The 20,814-nt window shown below is 40.6% G+C and overlaps 1 protein-coding gene across 2 annotated transcripts in view; it reads left to right on the plus strand.

The window, feature by feature from the left end:
- The window catches only part of bcl11aa (BCL11 transcription factor A a), a 48,035-nt gene extending 34,115 nt beyond the window's left edge, over positions 1–13,920 (plus strand). For both annotated transcript variants that reach the window (XM_089012267.1, XM_089012268.1), the window contains exon 3: positions 8,304–13,920. In XM_089012267.1, coding sequence (XP_088868393.1) covers positions 8,304–10,528 — 2,225 coding nt within the window. In that variant the 3' untranslated portion in view covers positions 10,529–13,920. The remainder of the gene's footprint in view (positions 1–8,303) is intronic.
- The last annotated feature ends 6,894 nt before the right edge of the window (positions 13,921–20,814 follow it).

Raw genomic sequence — 20,814 nt, forward strand, 5'->3', positions numbered from 1 at the left:
CACTTGTACACACCAGGCAAGCATAGTGCCACAGTGCACTTGGATGCTGCGACAAAGGTCACCCCCATTTAATTATGTGTATAAACACAGTTTAAAGGTGCATGCTTTGTCATTAGAATGGCCTTTACGAGATGCATTACAGTGCGTGTGCGTGTGTGTGCATGTACGAGTGTGTGTGTATGTGTGCGTGTGTTTGTGCGTGTGTGTGTTGGAAGGTTGCCTTTTTTAAGATTAGACATTTAGAGATTTAGATAGTTTGTATGTGTGTGACATCAAGATAAAAAAGTTTTCAGCGATAATCACACACAGATACACGCACACACATACACACACACGCACACACACACACACACACACACACGCACACACATACACACACACACACACACACACACACACACACACACACACACACACACACACACACACACACACACAAACACACACATACATGGACTGGATTTCAAGTGAGAGTTGCAGATACTGCAGTTTGTAGCCCAGCAGGGGTTCTAAACACAGAGACAGAAGGTATTGATATATTCCACCAACACATTCACACGGACAGACGATATTGATTTTTTTTTTTTCGTTCACAAGGCAAAATAATGCGTGTGGCTATTTAACAGGATCAAACCGACACACTTGTTCATGTGCCCACCCATGCACACGTATTTTGGAAGCAACGAAAGAATCTCTCGTTGTTTTGTGTGATTGAAATGCATTCGTACTGTTTCGCATTGAAATATGTGTCGCATGATTTTCAAGGCCGCAGGCGATTACAGTAAAGTCTCGTTATATCGATATTCAAGGGAGTCCGAAAAAATATCGATATAACCGGGACTATCGATATATCCGACCCTGTTTGCATGTAATTTTCTCCGTGCGTGCATAGAAATAGTATCGATATAACCGGGACTATCGATATATCCGATATCGATATAACGAGACTTTACTGTATTTGGAAACTATGATTTCCCTGAATGCTTTTCTACATTGCTGACTTGAATTTTGATCATTCTGAGAAAACTCCAATTCAATCAAAGACAGCGAACTAGGAAAACAACAACAACACAACTCTGTTCCCTTGTCAGAACCCGTCCACTCATGAACCTAGTGACCAGCTCTTTCTACTTGCTTATACTTCATTAAGCTTGTTGAGTTTCTTTGAGCACACCTTTCCCAATATTTGTACATTCTAAGATCTACCTCGGAATGCTGTGTGCGTGCGCGTGTATGTGTGTGTGTGTGTGTGTGTGTGTGTGTGTGCGTGTGTTTGTATGTGTGTATGGGGTGGCGTTGGAACCTTAAACTTACTAATGGGCTAATTTCCATGCTACAATTCTGTGCCTCTGATCATTTGCAGTCATTTGACTGTGCGGTGAGAACAACTGTCTATGTTTTCTTTGAAAGTATTTAGCGATTGGCTTAATGACAAAGGGCAAATATTTTGAGTAGATAAATTATTCCTATAATTCAGCTTGTACTCTGGAAAGTATCTGCTATTTTTATAAACAGAAACTTTTACGGAAAGCCGCAGAAACGTGCCTAGTCGTTTTCCTCACTGACTTGTTCACTGAAGTGGTTTTAAACCTGACCACCAAGCATGTTTAAGGTGCACCAACACTCATTTTTTTGAAAGAGGAAAACTTTTCACTCTTCACATCAGTGAATAGAAATTGAACACAAGTACTTGACTTCATTATCAGCAGTAAATTTGATGACCTAAAGCAAGGGTGTCAAAGTCAATTTTTGCTGCAGGCGTCATTGTAGTTATAGTTTCCTCTCGGGGGCTGTTATGAATTTGGGGAAGCCATTAGAAAGTTTAATTCCCTCCACACATTACATATAGAGCACACAAAAAATAAATTAATAAGTAGGTTTCAAATTTGAAGTAAAAAATTATGACTGTTATTGTGACAATTTGAAATTTTAGTTTAGACTTTAGCGAGCATCATGGAATTTACGTTTGATTTGCTTTTGCGGGACAAATAAAACCATGTGGCAGGGGGGATTTGGCCCCCGGGCCTTGACTTTGACACCTGTGACCTAAAGTGTCTTTAGGGTAAAAATTAGGTAGAGGACTCTAGCTACTGACCATACAAATTAATAACAGTGAGGCTCGGATCTAAATCACAAATTATCAAAAATATACTTTCCCTCACTCCCAGTGTGTTTTCTTAATCTCATTTTAGTGATGTTCCATGACATCTGTTCCACGAGAATTGGAATCAGCCAAGGAAAACTGCAAAGAACACTGATGGATTGAAGGAGAGGAGGAGCAGGGATTTTGGATGTAACATAAGGTGCAAAAATGGAGATACAACATAAAAAAAGCTTGTGTAAAAAGAAGATCTGGCAAATGGAGAGCGCACTAATTTCTAGAAATTTGCCAAATTCATTGATCAAAAAATATAAGTCAAAATCTCTCTTCGGTTGTGACCAAGACTTGGCATCAGTGCTTGTCCGAATGGAGTTCTGGATAAGATACCGATCTAATTCACAGGATGCAATGATTGGATGAAGATCAGTCCGTTTGGAGAACAGTTTGTGCGGCATTCCAAAGATAATCTGAAAGTATGAAAGACCATTTAAAGGACAACCGACGTCTCCGGACAAGTTGTGTCCATAATTTGTAAAATCGCTTCAAATGACTTCTACTGAGCGTATTTTACAAAGATTATATATAATAAAACAATATTTTACGTTTTGAGACTTGTGCTGAATATTTTGGAAGTCTTGTTTTTGAGTTGGTGATGAGTCCTCACCCTACGTCACTGAAGGAACGCCCCTGACTGAGAAAGGACATAACTTGCATCACCTCAATGCATTTTGCGGTACTTTGTTTGGCCTGAAAATTTCGCATTGATCCGTGTTGATGGCGAAATTAGAAGGTAAACATAAATTACGCAATGGTGAATCGTTGTATGTTACACCGAGACAACTCTGATATTTGTTGAAAAAAATTCCAAACTGCAAAACAAAACTATTTCCAACGGAGCTCTGCCGCCATCTTCTGCATTTTCTGTGACACTACACATAAGTCTTGAGCAATCAAAACGACCCAGAAAACCTTCTTTAATCGATTGCAAACATTTATACGTTCCTCTTCAGAACTATTTGAATCATATTCATAACTGGATGCGTAACAAGAAAGCATATTCTCCGAATCTGAAGCCATTGTTTTGATTCTCGAGCAAGGCAAGACGTCTTGCCGTGACTCCACGAACAAGGGGGCGGGACGTTCTGAAACCGGTCACTTCCAGTTTCAAATTGAAGTACTTTTTAATCACATTTTTATTGGTGTTTTGCATTTGAATAATACTATCATACTGTGTGTTTTGGGTATTTTAGATTCTATAAAACGTTTTTCTGATGTCAGTTAGGAAACAAAAAAGTGACGTCGGTTGTCCTTTAAGTTTTGTTGTTGTTGTTTCAAGTACAGCAATAATCAAGCGATCAATGGGGACTGAAACTCATTCAGGTATGAAAGGAATAAAAACATATTTATTATTGCAGGTGCAGTTAAAAGTTGCTAGGAATCGTACAGAACAAGTGACATACATTTAAAAAGATGTATTTTAAGATATGAAACTTTAATTACTTGAACTTAGTATTACTTGAACTTACATTACCATCTTTTTCCGACTCCCCTTGTCTGAAGCATACCTTGCAGTTTTGGTGTCAGTATCCCATTATTTATGGTTTCCTGCTTTATTTGAGTCAGGCTTTGAAAAGTGTCTTAATTTGAAAATTAAATCCTCCATTTTCCTTGCAACAAATGACATATTGCGGCGTTACACAGAACCCTTCTTGTTTTTACGTTTTATAAAATGGTTCGAGTTACCGTGGTCTGACTGGTGGCAAGCGATCAAGTTGCTCACTATCACAACCTTTCTTGTGGCAGAGGTATGGCTGCCTACAGGCAAACATTGTCCTTGTGGATTTATGTAATTGTTTAGCACACCAACTTCACAGTGCAGAGGTCATGAGTTCAAGAACTGGTCTGGCCTCCTTATGTGGAGTTTGCATGCTCTCCCCAGGCCCGTGTGGGTTTTCTCCGGGTCTTCCTGTTTCTTCCCACGTTCTAAAAACATGCATTGCAGGCTGATTGAACACTCCAAATTGTCTCATGTGTGAGTGAGAGGACGGATGGTTGTTTGTCTCTGTGTGCCCTGCGATTGGCTGGCAACACATTCAGTGTCCCCATGACCCTCGTGAGGATTAAGCAGTCCGGAAAATGGATGGATGGATGGAATTATGTCATAATGGCTGTCCATGTCTCACCTTTTATGTCTGAAAGAGACTATTTATCTGAGCAGGAAAAACATAATCTTCTCAAATTTTTACGATAAAAAAAGTTAAAATACATTGTAAACCACATCAAAATCACAGTCCATGGGACAAATAGTAATACTTTTATTCTCTTATTACCTTGTTTCTTTTTCTTCTCATGATGACAGTGACGGCACAGCCTGTACCCATCACTGATTTTGTTGAACTGCTTTAGCTTGATCACTTTGTGAATAGAGACATTTCGAATTCTGGGTTTGACTGCAACTTTTGAAAGGACAAAAATATAGTCGGAATACATCAATGATAAGGTACAATGTAGATGTAGAACCATCAAAAACTGTACGAATCACCAGATACAATATAATTTTTGTTATTAGCCCTCCATTTTTGGAACGCGCATTCTCATTTTGATGCGTTGGAAACTATTTCTGCTCAAGTCTCTTTCTTGTGGTCACATAGAGACACATATGTGCACACACAAACTTCAAGCACACAGACAGTCACAGAGGGTGGTAACGCAAGCGAAGCTACGTTAATCTCTTCCAGTTCCTCCCTCTCCCATGCAGCCCCACTCAAGTGTCCAGGCAATGCCCTTGGTTTAATAGAGTGTAATGCCTGAGTCGGTCAATGTAGCATGGCTGGTATTGAGTGTTAAGACATTTCTGAAACTGAGAGTGTCTGTTCCTCAGAGTCTCACCAGGAGCTTTGACATTTAGCTTGGAAGAAAGAATCCCACAAATAATCCCACACTATCATCCACATCATTTTCTCCCCATTTCATTTTCTTGCCTAATTTTTTTTCTACCTCAGAGTGGCACAGAGTTTTCCTAATGAAGTGGTTGATGGGAGTAGATTACAGAGAGACAGCGAGGCGCAGTCGCCTACTCTAAAATCCATTAACCTCACAGTTTCACTCAGTCCTGTATATGGACAAGTCTTCGCGAGCATTGTCTAAGGAACATACGAGCTAGAGAGTACCAAATCCTAATTAATTTTTATTTAGTATTTTTTGTGAACACATTGGATGTTTTTTTTAACATTGGCATCCCGGTGGGGATAGTGGTTAGTGTTACAACCTCACAGTGTATAGAGGTCCCAGTGTGTGTGTGTGTGTGTGTGTGTGTGTGTGTGTGTGCGTGTGTGTGTGTGTGTGTGTGTGTGTGTGTGTGTGTGTGTTTGTGTGTGTGTGTGAGTGTGTGTGTGTTTGTGTGTGTGTAGGTAGGTAGTGTGTGTGCATGTGGCTCTGATGCATTATTTTCCTTTTTAGTAATATTAATAGATGTTATGGGTTGAATGTTAGAAAGTCTGTTCGTTTCATGGTTTGGGCCCTGATTGTTTTTAATTTTGTGGAAAGAGGCAAGAAGACTTACGTGGTTGAAAATGGCACCAATTCTAACCCACAGGTGTCATACCGACACATTCCCGCATACTGAACAATGGAAATAAATGAATGAACTGACCAGTTTTTCAAGAGCAAAAAATGAATGATTGAATAGAATTAAGCATCCCATGTCTCGATAATGCAAATGATATTCAGAGGTTAAATTTGATACAGGTGGCCACATTAGTGGTAATTTGTGCCGATTTTAATGATCCATAATTTAGCAGCTTCCTTTCTGGTCAGGTGGGACAACTCTGTGTTCGAAAGAAGAGAGGAGGAAAAGGACATTCACTATGTTGAAACAAATTGACCGACGTTTCCACATTTTATTCCTCAATTGCTCTTCACGATTGTTTCAGATAGTCACCATGCATGTTGTCTTTGCAGTTGCATTTGTAGTTTTTGTATCTCTCAAAACAAGCTCACTGACAGAAGGTTGTCGAGTACTGTCAAGTACCAAACCATTACCATGTTTGTCAGCAGTTTCAGTATGTCAAGTATCAGTGACTGTATGTGACGTAAAGCACTAATTCTCAACCATTGCACTACGGCGTAGAGGTCATTTTGTGTAAGAAATCTTCAGGTGTTCCAAACCAGTTTCACTGAATTTGTTACAAACCTTGGTTTATCTCTGTGTGCCAGCATCATATAGTGACAAGCAGAACAACTGAAAGTTTGGTTACTAGATAGTAGAAGGCAGTGGCGGTCCGTGCATTTCACACCTAGGCCTTCAGTGAAGTCCTGCTTAGTCCGACTTGAACAAATATCCCTCGTAAAACCATACATTTTGACACAACGGCTGGAGATATCATTTACAAAAGCACACGCACGCAGTACTGGGCGTGGCATCACCTTAATCGTCTACAACACAGGCTATTTTCCGGAGCAATTACACATCAATAAATCTGCATCAGCAATTAGAACTTGTCACTATACGTGATACTGCAAACACTTAAAAATAAAAGGAAATTTAAAATCATTTGTCCACAAAGTTTTATGAAGTCCACCAAGAATATGCAATCTTTAACAAGATTTTACGCTATACTAAAAGTGGTACCAAAGATGATTTCCGCTGAAGCCAATGCAAGACAATTTTTGTTTAAAATTCATTTTTCCCAATTTCATGGTATCATCTTTTCTACTGCTAGACAATACATTGCCAAATAGTCATATTTAAGTCCTGGATCATTTAGTTTCCTTGTATGTGAGTATGAAAAGTCCAGTTTAAGCACATCCCAATACATCATATTGCACCAGTGTGAAAAATGTGGTTTCATTCTATAATTCAGTCAATTTTTAAATGTAAAGCATACAGTATATTTCCATATTTACTATTGACAATGAAGGAAAACACGCTATTCACTCCCAAGGAAACTGAATATTACACAAAGAACAAGAAAAATGAGCTTAAAATCAGCTTTGTCACATTTATATTCTTAAGCATTCCATACTGAAATACATAGATTGTTGTATAATATTTAAATATATTCCCATACAGTATAACATGTGCTGTGTAAACATTGTTGAAGTTAAGGGCTCCTTTTGCCCACTGACAAATGCAAAGGGCTACCGGTCTGATATGATGCACCTTTAAAATGAATTTTCTAAAACTACTTACCGCTACATGATATTACTAATGATTCATGATATTAATTTCTGAGAAGACACTGATTACATTCGCGATGTCTCACAATAAGTATAAAACAGATAAATATCAATTGGCCAAACTTCTTAATAATCATCTGCCAGTGTTCATATGAACGCTTCTAAAATATTCCTGGAGAGTCACAGTATCTCATCTCTGGTAAGATATTTTTGGAACAGGCCCACGGGCTACTCAAATAGTCATGGAGGGCTTCATGGTGTTGGTGACTGCTGGTATAAAGGAAAAATGTTTAGTTGTAGCATGCAATATTCGTAATTGTGTCAATCTAAAAACCGAACATAACTTTGCAAAATACTAAATTAGTATATTGTGAAATCCTTTTGTCATCTGAAATATTCCTTTCGTGTGGCATGATGCACAGTCTTGAGCATTTCATTTATTTCATGAATTATGATTAAAAGAAATTCTGCCTCAAATGTTTGTGTAATTGTTGTCAGTGTTAGTGAGTAGCACTCTGTTTTGGTGGCTCAAGAGGATGCCAAAAGAGGTGGCCTGTCAGCATCACACGTTCTTTATTTTGCTGCTGACATAAGAGGGCTAACAGTTAGTCCAAAGGGAAACATTTTGTTCCAGAAAAGTCTAAGAACAACAACACACACTGAAAAAAACATGCACACCATATTCTCACATGTAACTCATGTGGGGCATGACCTCAATAAGAGGTACTCAAGTAGTGGCAAAGTCTGCAACACCATGTGCCAACTGCTTTGAATTGCTGTAACATTTAGGCCTAAGGTTCCAAAAACGATGGGTTCATCCAAGTCTTAGTCTTTCATGCTTCTTATTCTACACACAATAATAATAGTCTCTCTACATTGATACCTTTGACAGTGAAATATGAACAGAAGTGGAGGTTACATTTTATGCTGTTCACTACGAGGTCCATGCATAGGTAAACATATTTATATTGAACTTTTAATTCTTATCGTGTACCCTAAGATATTTCTTTTTCTGTCACTGCAGGCAAAGAAGAACCTACAACCTACACGTGCACTACTTGTAAGCAGTCATATGGCAGTGCCTGGTTCCTGTTGCAGCACGCTCAGAATTCCCACGGTTTCCGCATCTACCTGGAAAGTGAACATGGTAGTCCTCTCACCCCACGAATGGGAGCACCCTCCATGGGTGGGGGCGCAGACTGCCCTTCTCATCCTCCCCTTCACGGCCTCCATCTGCCTCCTGATGCAAGCCCTTTCAATCTCCTCCGAATCCCAGGCTCAGGCTCAGGAGGAAGGGACAGTGTGGGAGCAGGAAGTACCCTTGGGGTTGCTGGTGGGCTACATCATCAGCGTTTTCCTCCCACACCACCTATCTTCAGTCCCCCTCCAAGGAACCACCTGGACCCCCACCACCTGAGCCCAGAGGAACTGGCGCTGGCAGCCCACCACCCGAGTGCCTTTGACAGGGTGCTGCGCCTCAATCCTCCTCTTCCCATGGAGCCACCTCCAACAATGGACTTCTCACGCCGGCTACGGGAGCTCGCGGGTAACACCTCAGGGTCCACTCCACCTTTATCCCCCAGTCGGCCCGGCCAAATGCAGCGCTTACTCCAGCCATTCCAGACAAGTGTGGGAAGTATAGGCACGGGAGGTGGAGGTGGCAACAAAACTCCTTATCTTGCCACCCCACCGCCTTTGCCAGGCTCCATGCAGTCCCCCGTGGGCTCTCAGACCACTCCTACCACCCCTCTCCCCTCCGCAGGGGCTACACCCTCGTCCAACACGCCGATGAAATCCAAGTGTTGCGAGTTTTGTGGCAAAGCGTTCAAGTTTCAAAGCAATCTCATCGTGCACCGGCGCAGCCACACAGGAGAAAAGCCGTACAAGTGTCATTTGTGTGACCATGCTTGCACACAGGCCAGTAAATTGAAGCGCCATATGAAAACTCACATGCACAAATCGTCCTCACCAAACACAGGCAAGTCAGAGGACGGACTTTCCACTGCCTCCTCCCCAGAGCCAGGCACAAGTGAACACATGGGCAGTGCCAGCAACGCCCTTAAGTCGGTGGTGGCCAAGCTGAAATGTGAAAATAACAGAATGCTACGTGAAAATGGAGAGGAGGAAGAGGAGGAAGAGGAAGAAGAGGAGGAAGAGGAGGAAGAAGAGGAGGAAGAGGAAGAAGAAGCAGAGGAGGAGGAAGCACAGAATAGAGAGAGGGCTGCTCGACGAAACAACAGTTATCACTTTGGCCTGAATCTTGAGGCCACACGTCAGCACGAAAACAATGGAGATATCGGAACCCGACTGGGAGGGATGACTGATGAGGGCTCCATTCCACGCTCTCTCCCTGAGGTAATGCAGGGAATGGGCCTTGCCGCCAGCATGCAGCATTTCAGTGAAGCCCTCAATGCACACAAAAGAAACACGATTGCCCAGGAAAACCACATCCACCACCACCTGAACAGAGGACATCCACAAAACCGGGAGATTTGCAATTCTAACTCAGTGCAGGAAACAAATCGCGCCGAGGAGGGCTCGCTCTCAACTGTCAACGGACGCGGCGCATCCCCAAACGAATCTGCCTCTGCTTGCCTTTCAAAAAAACTGCTTTTGGGTAGCCCAAGTCCACTCAGTCCTTTTTCCAAACGCATCAAGCTGGAAAAAGAATTTGATCTGCCCACACCCACAATCCCAAACACAGAAAACGTCTATTCACAGTGGCTTGCTGGCTATGCGGCTTCTCGACAGCTCAAGGATCCTTTTCTGAACTTTGGTGACTCCAGACAATCGCCCTTTGCCTCTTCATCCGAGCATTCCTCAGAGAACGGGAGTCTGCGATTCTCCACTCCTCCGGGGGAACTCGATGGTGGGATGTCAGGTCGCAGCGGTACAGGAAGCGGGGGCAGCACACCACATCTCGGGGGCCCTGGGCGGCCCAGCTCCAAGGACGGGCGAAGGAGTGACACTTGTGAGTACTGCGGCAAGATATTCAAGAACTGCAGCAATCTGACTGTGCACCGACGCAGCCATACTGGGGAAAGGCCATACAAGTGTGAGCTGTGCAATTACGCCTGTGCCCAGAGCTCGAAACTAACTCGCCACATGAAGACCCATGGTCAAGTGGGCAAGGACGTGTACAAGTGTGAAATCTGTCAGATGCCCTTCAGTGTCTATAGCACCTTGGAGAAACACATGAAAAAATGGCACAGTGACCGTCCTTTGAGTGCCGAAATAAAGTCAGAGTAGAAGGACAAACAATGGGATCTTTCCATTGCAGCTGTCTGCCATTAGCTCCCTGTTTATTCCAAGACTCTTGCAGTTTTTGCCCCAGCCCCAAAACTCCACTGTCACCAGGCTGGTGGAAAGTTAAGACCATGTGCTCTGCACCAGCACACCCCGTGTTCATTACCCATTGAATGCATGATCTGTATCGGGGCAATACTCATTCATTGAGGCAAAATTTTGAGCCTTTTTCTTGTGCAATAAATTATATGTTGTGTACTATTTTATTTTGGGAGTTTTCCGTTTTCATTTCTAAGAATTTGTCAGCATGCATGGTATGTTTTTATTAATCAAAAACAAAACAAAATGATAAAAAAAAAGAAAAGAATTTGTCCCTGGTTGGTTACTTGTTTAGTAAATGTGTTGCTGTTTTTTCTCTTATGTTTTTTTTCTTTTTATTCTTCAAAAAGAGAAAAGACAAGAAAGATACAGTATACCCATGCTGCATATGCCCTGTAACGCATATCATGTACAGTTTTGTGTTGTTACATGGAAAATTACCTACTTCTGGAACCCCTGGAAATGCACTTATCACGATCTTTCTAAAAGATGCTACATTCACACAGGGTTTAAAAAAAAAACCACTTCACAGGCTCGATGAGTAAATACGTAAATAGCAATGATTTTCAAATTACAAAAACACGAGTGTGAGCTAAGACTTTATTTGTTAAAGTAAGAAAGAGTGCCTTTGATATTTTAAGACTACATTGGCCATTATCTATCCCCAAATACGTTTTTATTTGGAGGGGCCACACAGAGCTGTCAAAATCACAGAGAAAAGGTCATTGCATCAAGCACCTGCCTGCCTCAATTGACTGTGGCACTTCATAATCAAAGATTCACTTTCTAGTTAATAACCATTTAGCTATCGGATACTTGTTCAGTACGTGGATTTCATGAGGTGTGTGATCACAACTAATGTTGCAGATATCAAAATAGGTGGTGTTCTTTTTCTGATAATGAGTTACTTATAAGGGGCCAAAATGGTGATCTGAAGTGTACAATCCTGAATTTGGTGGATAACAGTAACATTTGTCTGAGTTAGCACAAACCGGCAACGCTGCTTTCATTCGTGGTGTGTTGAACAACGCGTTCAGTAATACAAAAGAGACTGGAGAGCACCTTAAAATATCTCAAAGCTAGATAAAGAGAAAGGTCCAACAAACTTGAATTCATGTAATGGAGATTAGAGGAATTTCTTCAATTGTTCAAAACAGGGTCCGAAACAATGAGTCCAGAAAAACAAATTGCAAAAAGAAAATCCATCTGTACAGTCCAGCTCTTAAAAAGATTGAAATTTGATCATTTTAATCAGCACGCATAGTTACTTTGAACGCCACGAGGAGATATCGTTTTTAAGGTCTTTCGAGTCAAGCACTTGTCATTCAACCTAAGTATCATCATCTCTCTCTTGCATTAGCAGCAGCGGTCCAACTTAAGTCTCAATGCTACATGTCAGTTTACAGTCGTGAAGTGCACTGCTTCAAATTAAAAGTTGAAAGGTTTACGCTGAAGGGGTGAAATGGTCAACTGGTAATTCGTAAAATTTGTCAAATTTTCTGTTGCCAGTAATTCAAGAATAGACGATCTTCACATACTTTGCCATTTTACTTTGGACGACCTGTCTATAGATCTACTGGGTTGAGACAAATCTGTCTCTCAACATGGTACAGCACTCTGAGATCATTTCAAAAAGGTTAAAAGGCAAACTATGAAGTCCTCAATGGTGACTTTAACTAAGAGCTGCATTGTTTCGTTTTTGCCATATCTGTTTTGGATAATCACTGGCTTTGTCAGCTAGACAATAAACACTCAAATGTTGCTGTTCCCATTTTTGTGCAAATGTTTCTTTAATTCTAGATCTGGAAACAAACATGTTTTGGGGGAACTAATATTTCACTCCTCTTGTCAGGATAAAGTGGCTCAGAAAATGTATGAATGAATATTTCACTGTCTTCTAGGGCAAACTGTTAAATTTGTTGTCGTTTCTCTTTTCTTCAGCGTCTTGGTAATGTTCAAGACTCCGATCACAGTTTATATACAAAATTATGAAAAAAAACAAACAAACAAACAAACAGACAAAAAAAAAACTATGATGGTTTTGGATTTTATGTTGCTTTCCCTCTTCACAGTTCTTCAGGTTCAAATACAATTTGCATTGGGGAAATGAATAAGATGATATATGAATATATAAAGAACTTAAAAATATAGGAAAATGCACATACATGTCAATTCCTATGCTTAAAACACATCAATGTTTGATTTTTCTGTATTTCTAGAACTGTATTTGAATTCAATGTTCACTTAGAGTAGGCACTATAATATTTATATTGAGGCTTGTATTTTTAATTGTTGCTTGTTCTCTCTAAAGGTACCATACCTTTTTGGTAGTGGAAAAAAATCCCAAGCTGCCACGGTATATTTTTTTAATTTGGCAGGATAATATAGTGCAAATTATTTGTACGTTTAAAGAGATAAAAGGAAAAAACTTAATACAAAAAACAACAAAACATACAAAACAAAAACAGCTAAAGAGTCTGGCATTGGGCAGCATTGTAGGTCATATAATGGCCACTGCTCTGGTCCCTGTCTATAGAGGTCGTTGTACATATCTTCTTTTTTTTGGTTGTGACCCTCCTTCAATCCTGCTGCCAATCTTGGATGCAGTAATACAAGCTGACATTACCTGTTCATTTGCGCGCTTCTGTCTCTCTTTCCCACCCTGAACAACATTCCAACAAGTAGAGAGGGGAAAAATACATCATATGCAGTACAAAGAGAGTTTCAAAATTAATATGTTCAAAAAGAATAACATGTTTTGCAGATTCAGTTTTTTTTCATTGCCAAATACAAAATGGTGCTTTCCATTTAGATTGGGCCCACATTCATATGCCAAGCATATTTAAAATTGACATGGGAGACGCGGAGAAGCCCGATTAAGTTAAGAATTTTTGTCAACGGCAATGAGGAATATTTTGTTATCAGCCTTTTCTATTCCTGTCGTAAGAGCTGTTTGTTGTAACTTGAACTTTATCTTTTACAATGGGAGTTGCTATTTATTTATCACCTATATGCTCTGTTCAAAAGAGAGACACGGGATGGATCCCTGTTTTGATTTAATTTTATTTTATATATTTTTTTTTCTGTCAGAGTATATCATTTATTTTGTATTTGTGGCCAATGGTCATTTGACAAATCAAGCTCTTTATTAATTTCTGTAAATGGAGTAATTGTTCAGTTGTATTAAGAAAACCACTGTCTGTGTTTTCTGACAGATGTCTGCATAATCCTGTTCACACACCCATTTCGTCCCTTTATCAAAAAAAGAAAAACAGTGAATAAAAAAAGAAAGAAAGTATCCTGGCATTTGTTCTTTATCTCTACTGTGTTATCAACTTCAGTTTTTTTCCTTGGTCTGTACCTGATGAACCACCCACCTTCACAACGGTCAATACACATTCCACCCTATAAATTCATGTGTGCATGCGTATGTCTGTGCTTGATTGCCCATGACCATATGTGTTTTACATTTAAGTAAATGCTCATATAACTCTGAACTCCAATCTAATATGCATCCGATCATGGCTATTCACATCGTCACATGCACCGATATTCACTAGACACACTAATGGTACGAGTACACATAAAATGACCTGCTTTCACAGAAAGTCCTTAAGTAAATATCATTATGTCCTTCAATTTGCTCAGTAGTCACAAAGCCACACAAAGCTGTCACAATCAAAGAGCTCCATTTTCTCCAGCTACCACACCCCTTTGGCTCCTGTTACGCTCTTTAGTCTCTTTAGCGCAAATGTAATAGACACTGCGCTAATCAGGGAAACCCTAATCCTGAAGATTTGAACAATAATTACAAGATGGTGTTAACGATGAAAAAAGCAAATCACAGACGTCGCCACAATATATAAATTTGGATTGTGACTAACTTCACATTTTTTTATCTACATTGAACTTCTCTTGTCAAGACGAATGAGGTGTGATTGAAAGTAGAGTCCAAAAAATGTCTTACATGGTTTAAGGGATTCTGAATCAGTACCCTTCTAGATCCAATAAAATGAAATTCTCCCTGTGCCCATGCCACAATAACCCACACTTTTATCATTCATAATAATCCCGGTATTTATTTACATTTTTGTCATTGACACATTTACCCCGATAAACTGCTGGTGCGAAATGTTCAAATTTTATGTACGTCAACTGATAGGAAGTTTGACATTGCAAGTCAATGGAACAACAGAGAAAATATATGAAAATAAATAAATAAATAAATAAATAAATAAATAAATAAATAAAGTGCATTCAAATAATCAATGTATTTAATGAGAATTCGTTGCTGTCCGACTTTGATGGAATCAGGACTGGTGATTCAGACTTGCCTTAATGAGTTCCAAAAAGAAAAATAACCAACCAAAAAAAAATCATAAAACAACAAGAACATTTTGAAATCACTTTTCAACTCGGCCTGATTTATATTTTGCCCCTTGGCCTCAATTAATCTTTTTTTCCTCTCATTTCAAACAGGCAAATATAGAGCACACTGTAAAACTTGATGTGACAATTCCTGTTCCAAACTACTTGAGCAGAATTCTATATTCAAACAAACAGAGTAAAAATGAACAACATCCACCAATAGATGTTTTTGCAAGGGTTTGTCCTTAACAGATTTGTATGAGCTGGAGCCTCTGCCAGTTGACATTCGCCTCCCAAAAAACAGCTGGATGTATGAATCTGTTTGTCAATACAGCTTTTTAAGTTGAAGTGACTATAGTGTAACATGAAAGGCATGTGCTTCAGTTAGGTTTTAGCAAACCCAATTAAAGCCCGAAGAACCAATGGTTTTGAGGTTTAGATGCATGAACATGTAATATAGACTAAAGCTTTATTTGCCACCCCAGAGGCTGCAATTGGCAAACGTTTCAGTTTTTCTCTGCATTAAACAATGAAACTAGACATTGGCTGCACCACCATGGCAAATAAAATAAATCAGCATCACATTATTTATTTATTTTTCACTTTCCTTTCTCTCTCTCTCTCTCTCTCTCTCTCTCTCTCTCTCTCTCTCTCTCTCTCTCTCTCTCTCTCTCTCTCTCTCTCTCTTTCTCTCTCTCGCTCGGCATGTTTTTCAAGCTGATTTTGCGACACACTCATTGTTATAAACCTCCAAAGCATTCAGGCTTTTCATCGAGGCGATCCCTTTTGTGGTTTTTATATGAGGAGCATAATGCATTTGTCACTGTAATAAAATGTATACAACCATGACCTGCAATCTCCAGTAACAGCCTGTGCATTTGTCTTTGGCCTTCAGGGTTTACTAAAAGAGATTCTGCACTTACAGTAGAATTCATGTTTTCACACTCCGTTTGTGTGAGGCCTTGACACAAGACAATTCCAACACAACCATAAAACGTGCAAGTATGTTTGTTTTTTCTCCCCCGTGTGTACTAGGGTACAGTATATTCTGTTTACATCGTTTTCAATGCCACCACAATTCATGTTGTCTGAGACAAGCTATTGAGCAGTTCTATAATTGAATACATGGCGGTGGCTGACCATTGTGTTATGTGGAAACTCATTGCAAAGTTAAGAAAAATAAAATATAAAACACAATAAATAATTGATTCTGGAGTGGACGTTCCATGAACATTACTCAAAGGCTCTAATTACACGGTAGTCATAACAGGCAAAAAGGATACACCGACCTCCACCAATTTCATCTGAGTAAGTGAAGTGAAAAATTAACATAGAAATAACACAACCTTCAAATGGGCAACAATTACTGGACAAACATCAGAATAGGGAAGGCATGGAAAAAAACAGTGGGATGCTTGGTGCCTGATAAGAATTTTAAATTGAATTAAAAATGGTTTCGTCAGCCGTTATCGGTACTTCTTTGAACGTGTCGGACGTTTCGCTTCTTATCCAAGATGCTTCGTCAGCGTTCGCTGTAGACTGATCGAATACTCTAAATTGTCCCAATGTGTGGGTGTGAGTGCAAGGGTCGTTGATCTCAATTGGTTGGCAATATGTTCAGGGTGTCCCTCGCACACTGCCCGAAGACAGCTGGGATAGGCTCCAGGACCCCGACGACCCTTTTGAGGATAAGGCAGATTGGAAGATGAATGAATGAATATTCCATGCATTTTTTTAGAATATGGATAAACAACCTGGAGAAAACCCACACAAGTACGGGAGAAAATGCAAACTCGACACAGAGTGGCCAGAGCAGGGGATTGAAGCCACAACCTTTGAACTGCGAAGTCAGCGTGCTAACCACTCGACGACGAGGTCTCCCGAGGTAATGATGTAATGCAAAAATATTAGAGAGTGGAAAGAGAAGGAAATGCATAAGTACCACTCCAAGATAAAATAAGCCAATAGTTCAGATGAACTTTTATCTCGTAAAATAATAATAATAATAAAGGGATCAATTGCACGTTTGAAGCCAAATATAGAAGAGTGATCAAAATCTTCTTTTCCTTTCGGCTTTTCCCCTCAGGGGTCGCCACAGCGAATCAATGTCCTCCATCTATCCCGGTTTTGTGCATCCTCTTCTCTCACACCAGCTACCTTCATGTCCTCTTTGACCGCATCCATAAACCTCCTCTTCGGTCTTCCTCTTGGTCTCCTGCCTGGCAGTTGAAGACTCAGCATCCTTCTCCCGATGTAGTCACTCTCTCTCCTCTGGACATGTCCAAACCATCTCAGTCTGGCCTCTCTGACTTTCCCTCCAAAGCCTCTAATATGAGTTGTCCCTCTAATGTACTCATTCCTGATCCTATCCAACCTGGTCACTCCCAAAGAAAACCTCAACATCTTCAGCTCTGCTACTTCCAGCTTTGCTTCCTGTCTTTTCTTCAGTGGCACTGTCTCCAGTCCAAATTTCTCCACTGTGAGACTAATAAAGGCAAATCCAATCCAATCCAATCCAATCCAATCCAATCCAATCCAAACATCATGGCTGGTCTCAGCATGGTTTTATACACTTTTCCTTTCATCCTAGCTGAACCCCTTCTATCACACATCACACCTGACATTTTTCTCCAGCCGCTCCAGCCTGCCTGGACACGCTTCTTCACCTCTTTTCCACACTCTCCATTGCTCTGGACAGTTGACCCCAAGTACTTAAAATCCTCCACCTTCTTTATCTCTTCTCCCTGTAGCATCACTCTTGCACTTGGATCCCTTTCATTCACACACATATATTCCGTCTTGCTGCGACTGATCTTCATTCCTCTCCTTTCCAGGGCATATCTCCACAGCTCTAGTTTCTCCGCCACCTGTTCCCTGTTCTGCCTACAGATCACAATGTCATCTGCAAACATCATGGTCCAAGGAGATTCTTGTCTAATATCGTCTGTCAGCCTGTCCATCACCATAGCAAACAAGAAGGGGCTTAGAGCTGACCCCTAGTGGAGTCCCACCTCCACCTTGAATTCCTCAGTCATACCGACAGCACACCTCACAACTGTCTTACAGTCATGATACATGTCTTGTACCGCTCTAACATACTTTTCGGTCACTCCAGACTTCCTCATGCAATGCCACAGCTCTTCTCTGGGCACCCTGTCATACGCTTTCTCCAGATCTATAAAGACACAATGCAATTCCTTCTGACCTTCTCTCTACTTCTCTATCAGCGTTCTTAAAGCAAACATTGCATCTGTCGTATTCTTTTTTGGCATGAAGCCATACAGCTGCTCACAAATGTTCACTTCTGCTCTTAGTCTAGCGTCAACTACTCTTTCCCAGAGTTTAGAAGAGTGATCAAAATAATAGTTGTAAAAAGTGTCAGAAGATATTTTGCTATTTATGGAATAACCATGGAACAAAAACTTGAGAAATTGAGGAATGCAAGAAATAATGAATTTATTTATTTGTTAAAGAGCCCTTAGAAAGCAATTCTGCAGTAAATAACACGTCCTAGCTTCCATTCCCCCCATGCATGTTTGAAATGTACTTATTTATGTATTTATAATTATTATCCTCATCCAGTTGTTTCCGGTGTAACCTTTATTCGGCTCCCCAGTTGGCCATTTAGTTGAAATGGTTCTCTTTGTGTAGTAACCAATTATTGGATCCAATAAAACATATTTTTCGTTCTGTTGACCATGTCTCAGTGTCACATTTTGAGCACATAACAAGCTGTCACGTCCTGTAATGCTTGTCACATCATTTCCAGTGGTGCTAGTCCGTTCGCCTTCCTTCCTTATTTGTGATAGGTTGAAAAAGCAGATGCAGCTCAAGTTCCAGTTCTGCTGCAGATCAAGACCTGTGTCATTGATGAACTCCGCTCCGGAGTTCATTTCTAATTCATTGTTATGAATGAAAGAAAGATTACATGAATTACATGAATTGATTTAAGTAATTAATTGGACATAACTTCAATTAGCTTGCATTGATTTGCACAAAAAATGTTCATTGCCTTAATACTTTGTTTTCGTCTTTTCTCAGTGTTTATCGCTACCACTTTTTTTCTTTTTTTCACAAACCATTTTATTAAAATGTCCCATGAAGCCAGACCAAGAATTATGTTGCTCAAGAATTTTTTTTTTCACCGGTACACTGTGTAGCCGAGTTTTGCCTTTCGCAAAATGCAACCGAGTAATGAAAGAAAATACCCACAAGTTACCCGCCTCCACTGTACAAGATAATCCCGTGTTATATCAGCCTCTATGACTCTGTTCACCCCGTGACCTCATAACTCAACAAAGGCAGGAGCTTGTACGGGCTGTGTCTTGTTCAGAACCTCCAGGGTCGGCAAGGGCATCGCTCTGATCTATGACCCCGAAAGAAGGCCTCGTGGCCAGGCTGGGCCAATGGAAAATCCCCTCAGGCCTGAGCTGGATAAAGGATGTCCTGGAAAGACATGGATTATCTGTGTGTGCGTGTGTGTGTGTGTGTGTGTGTGCGTGTTGTTCTGTCTGCCTTGCTCGACTTGTGTTACCAAGTTCAAAAGTCTCCAATCCAAGCACAGCCCCACTCGCAGAGGTCAGAGCTGTTAATTACAGCTAGACAGATGAAGGATATGGGTTGGGTCTATTTTGTTGGAAGAATGAAGGGAAGATAGCAGAAGACTGACTACAGAAATTCCAGATGCACTGGGGTGTCTGTGTTTTTGAGCATTTGTGTGTGCACGTGGGAGGGGATGATAGACAAATGTGGACTATGGGACACTGTGTTTTGTTATGTCTGCGAGCAAAGTGTTTCTGTGACCTTCCTGCCTCCGAGCCTTTGACAATGCACACATGCACGCGCGCTGCTCTTGAATTCTTTCATTTCATTTTCCCACACCTCTTCCCTTGTACAAATGCACCTGTGATAGTCCAAAGGAGGAACTGCAGTTGAGGGTTGGGGTACACATGGCTCAACAGCTTAACTGGTCAGCACAAGTTGTATGGGATACTTAAAGGACAACCGACACCTAAAATACCCAAAACACTCAGGCTGATATTTTTAGTGAAATGCAAAACACCAATAAAAATAACTTAAAGTGTGGTAAAACTACAAAAAATTGAGCTGCGAATTGGGCATTTTCAGAAAGTCCCGCCCCCAGTTCGTGACATCACACCAAAACGTCTTGCCTTGCTCGAGAATCAAAACAATGGCTTCAGATTCGGAGAAGATGCTTTCTTCTTACTCATCCAGTTTTGAATATGATTCAAATAGTTCTGAAGAGGAAAGCATAAATGTTTGCAATCGATTAAAGGAGTCCTTCCATATCAATTCAAGCAGTTAACGACAACAATGTAGTACCCAGAAAATGCAGACGATGGTGCCCAAGCTCCGTTGGAAATGGGCTGATTTGTCTGCTGGGAATTGGTGTCAGCGAATATCAAATAGTTGTCTTGGTGCAACACACAGCGATTCACCATAGCGTTATGTGTTTTCCTTCTTATTTCGCCATCAACACGGATCAACAAGAAGTTTTCAGACCAAACAAAGTACCGCAAAATGCATTGTGCGTCAGTTTCTCGGTCAGGGGCGTTCCCTCAGTGACGTGACGTCAGGAATCGTCACCAACTCAAAAACAAGACTTCCTGAATATTCAACACGAGTCTTAAAACGTAAAATATAGCTATATGCGGTGGAATATTTGTAAAATACGCTCAGTAGAAGTCATTTGAAGCAATTTTACAAATTATGGACACAACTTGTCCGGAGGCTTCGATTGCCCTTTAAAGGTGCACATAAGATAACGAATGGGCGTGATTGAATATTGTGTCTAGTTCCGT

This window comes from Hippocampus bargibanti, linkage group LG13, assembly GCF_051943395.1.
Source record: "Hippocampus bargibanti isolate YZ-2025 linkage group LG13, ASM5194339v1, whole genome shotgun sequence".
NCBI classification, from domain to species: domain Eukaryota; kingdom Metazoa; phylum Chordata; class Actinopteri; order Syngnathiformes; family Syngnathidae; genus Hippocampus; species Hippocampus bargibanti.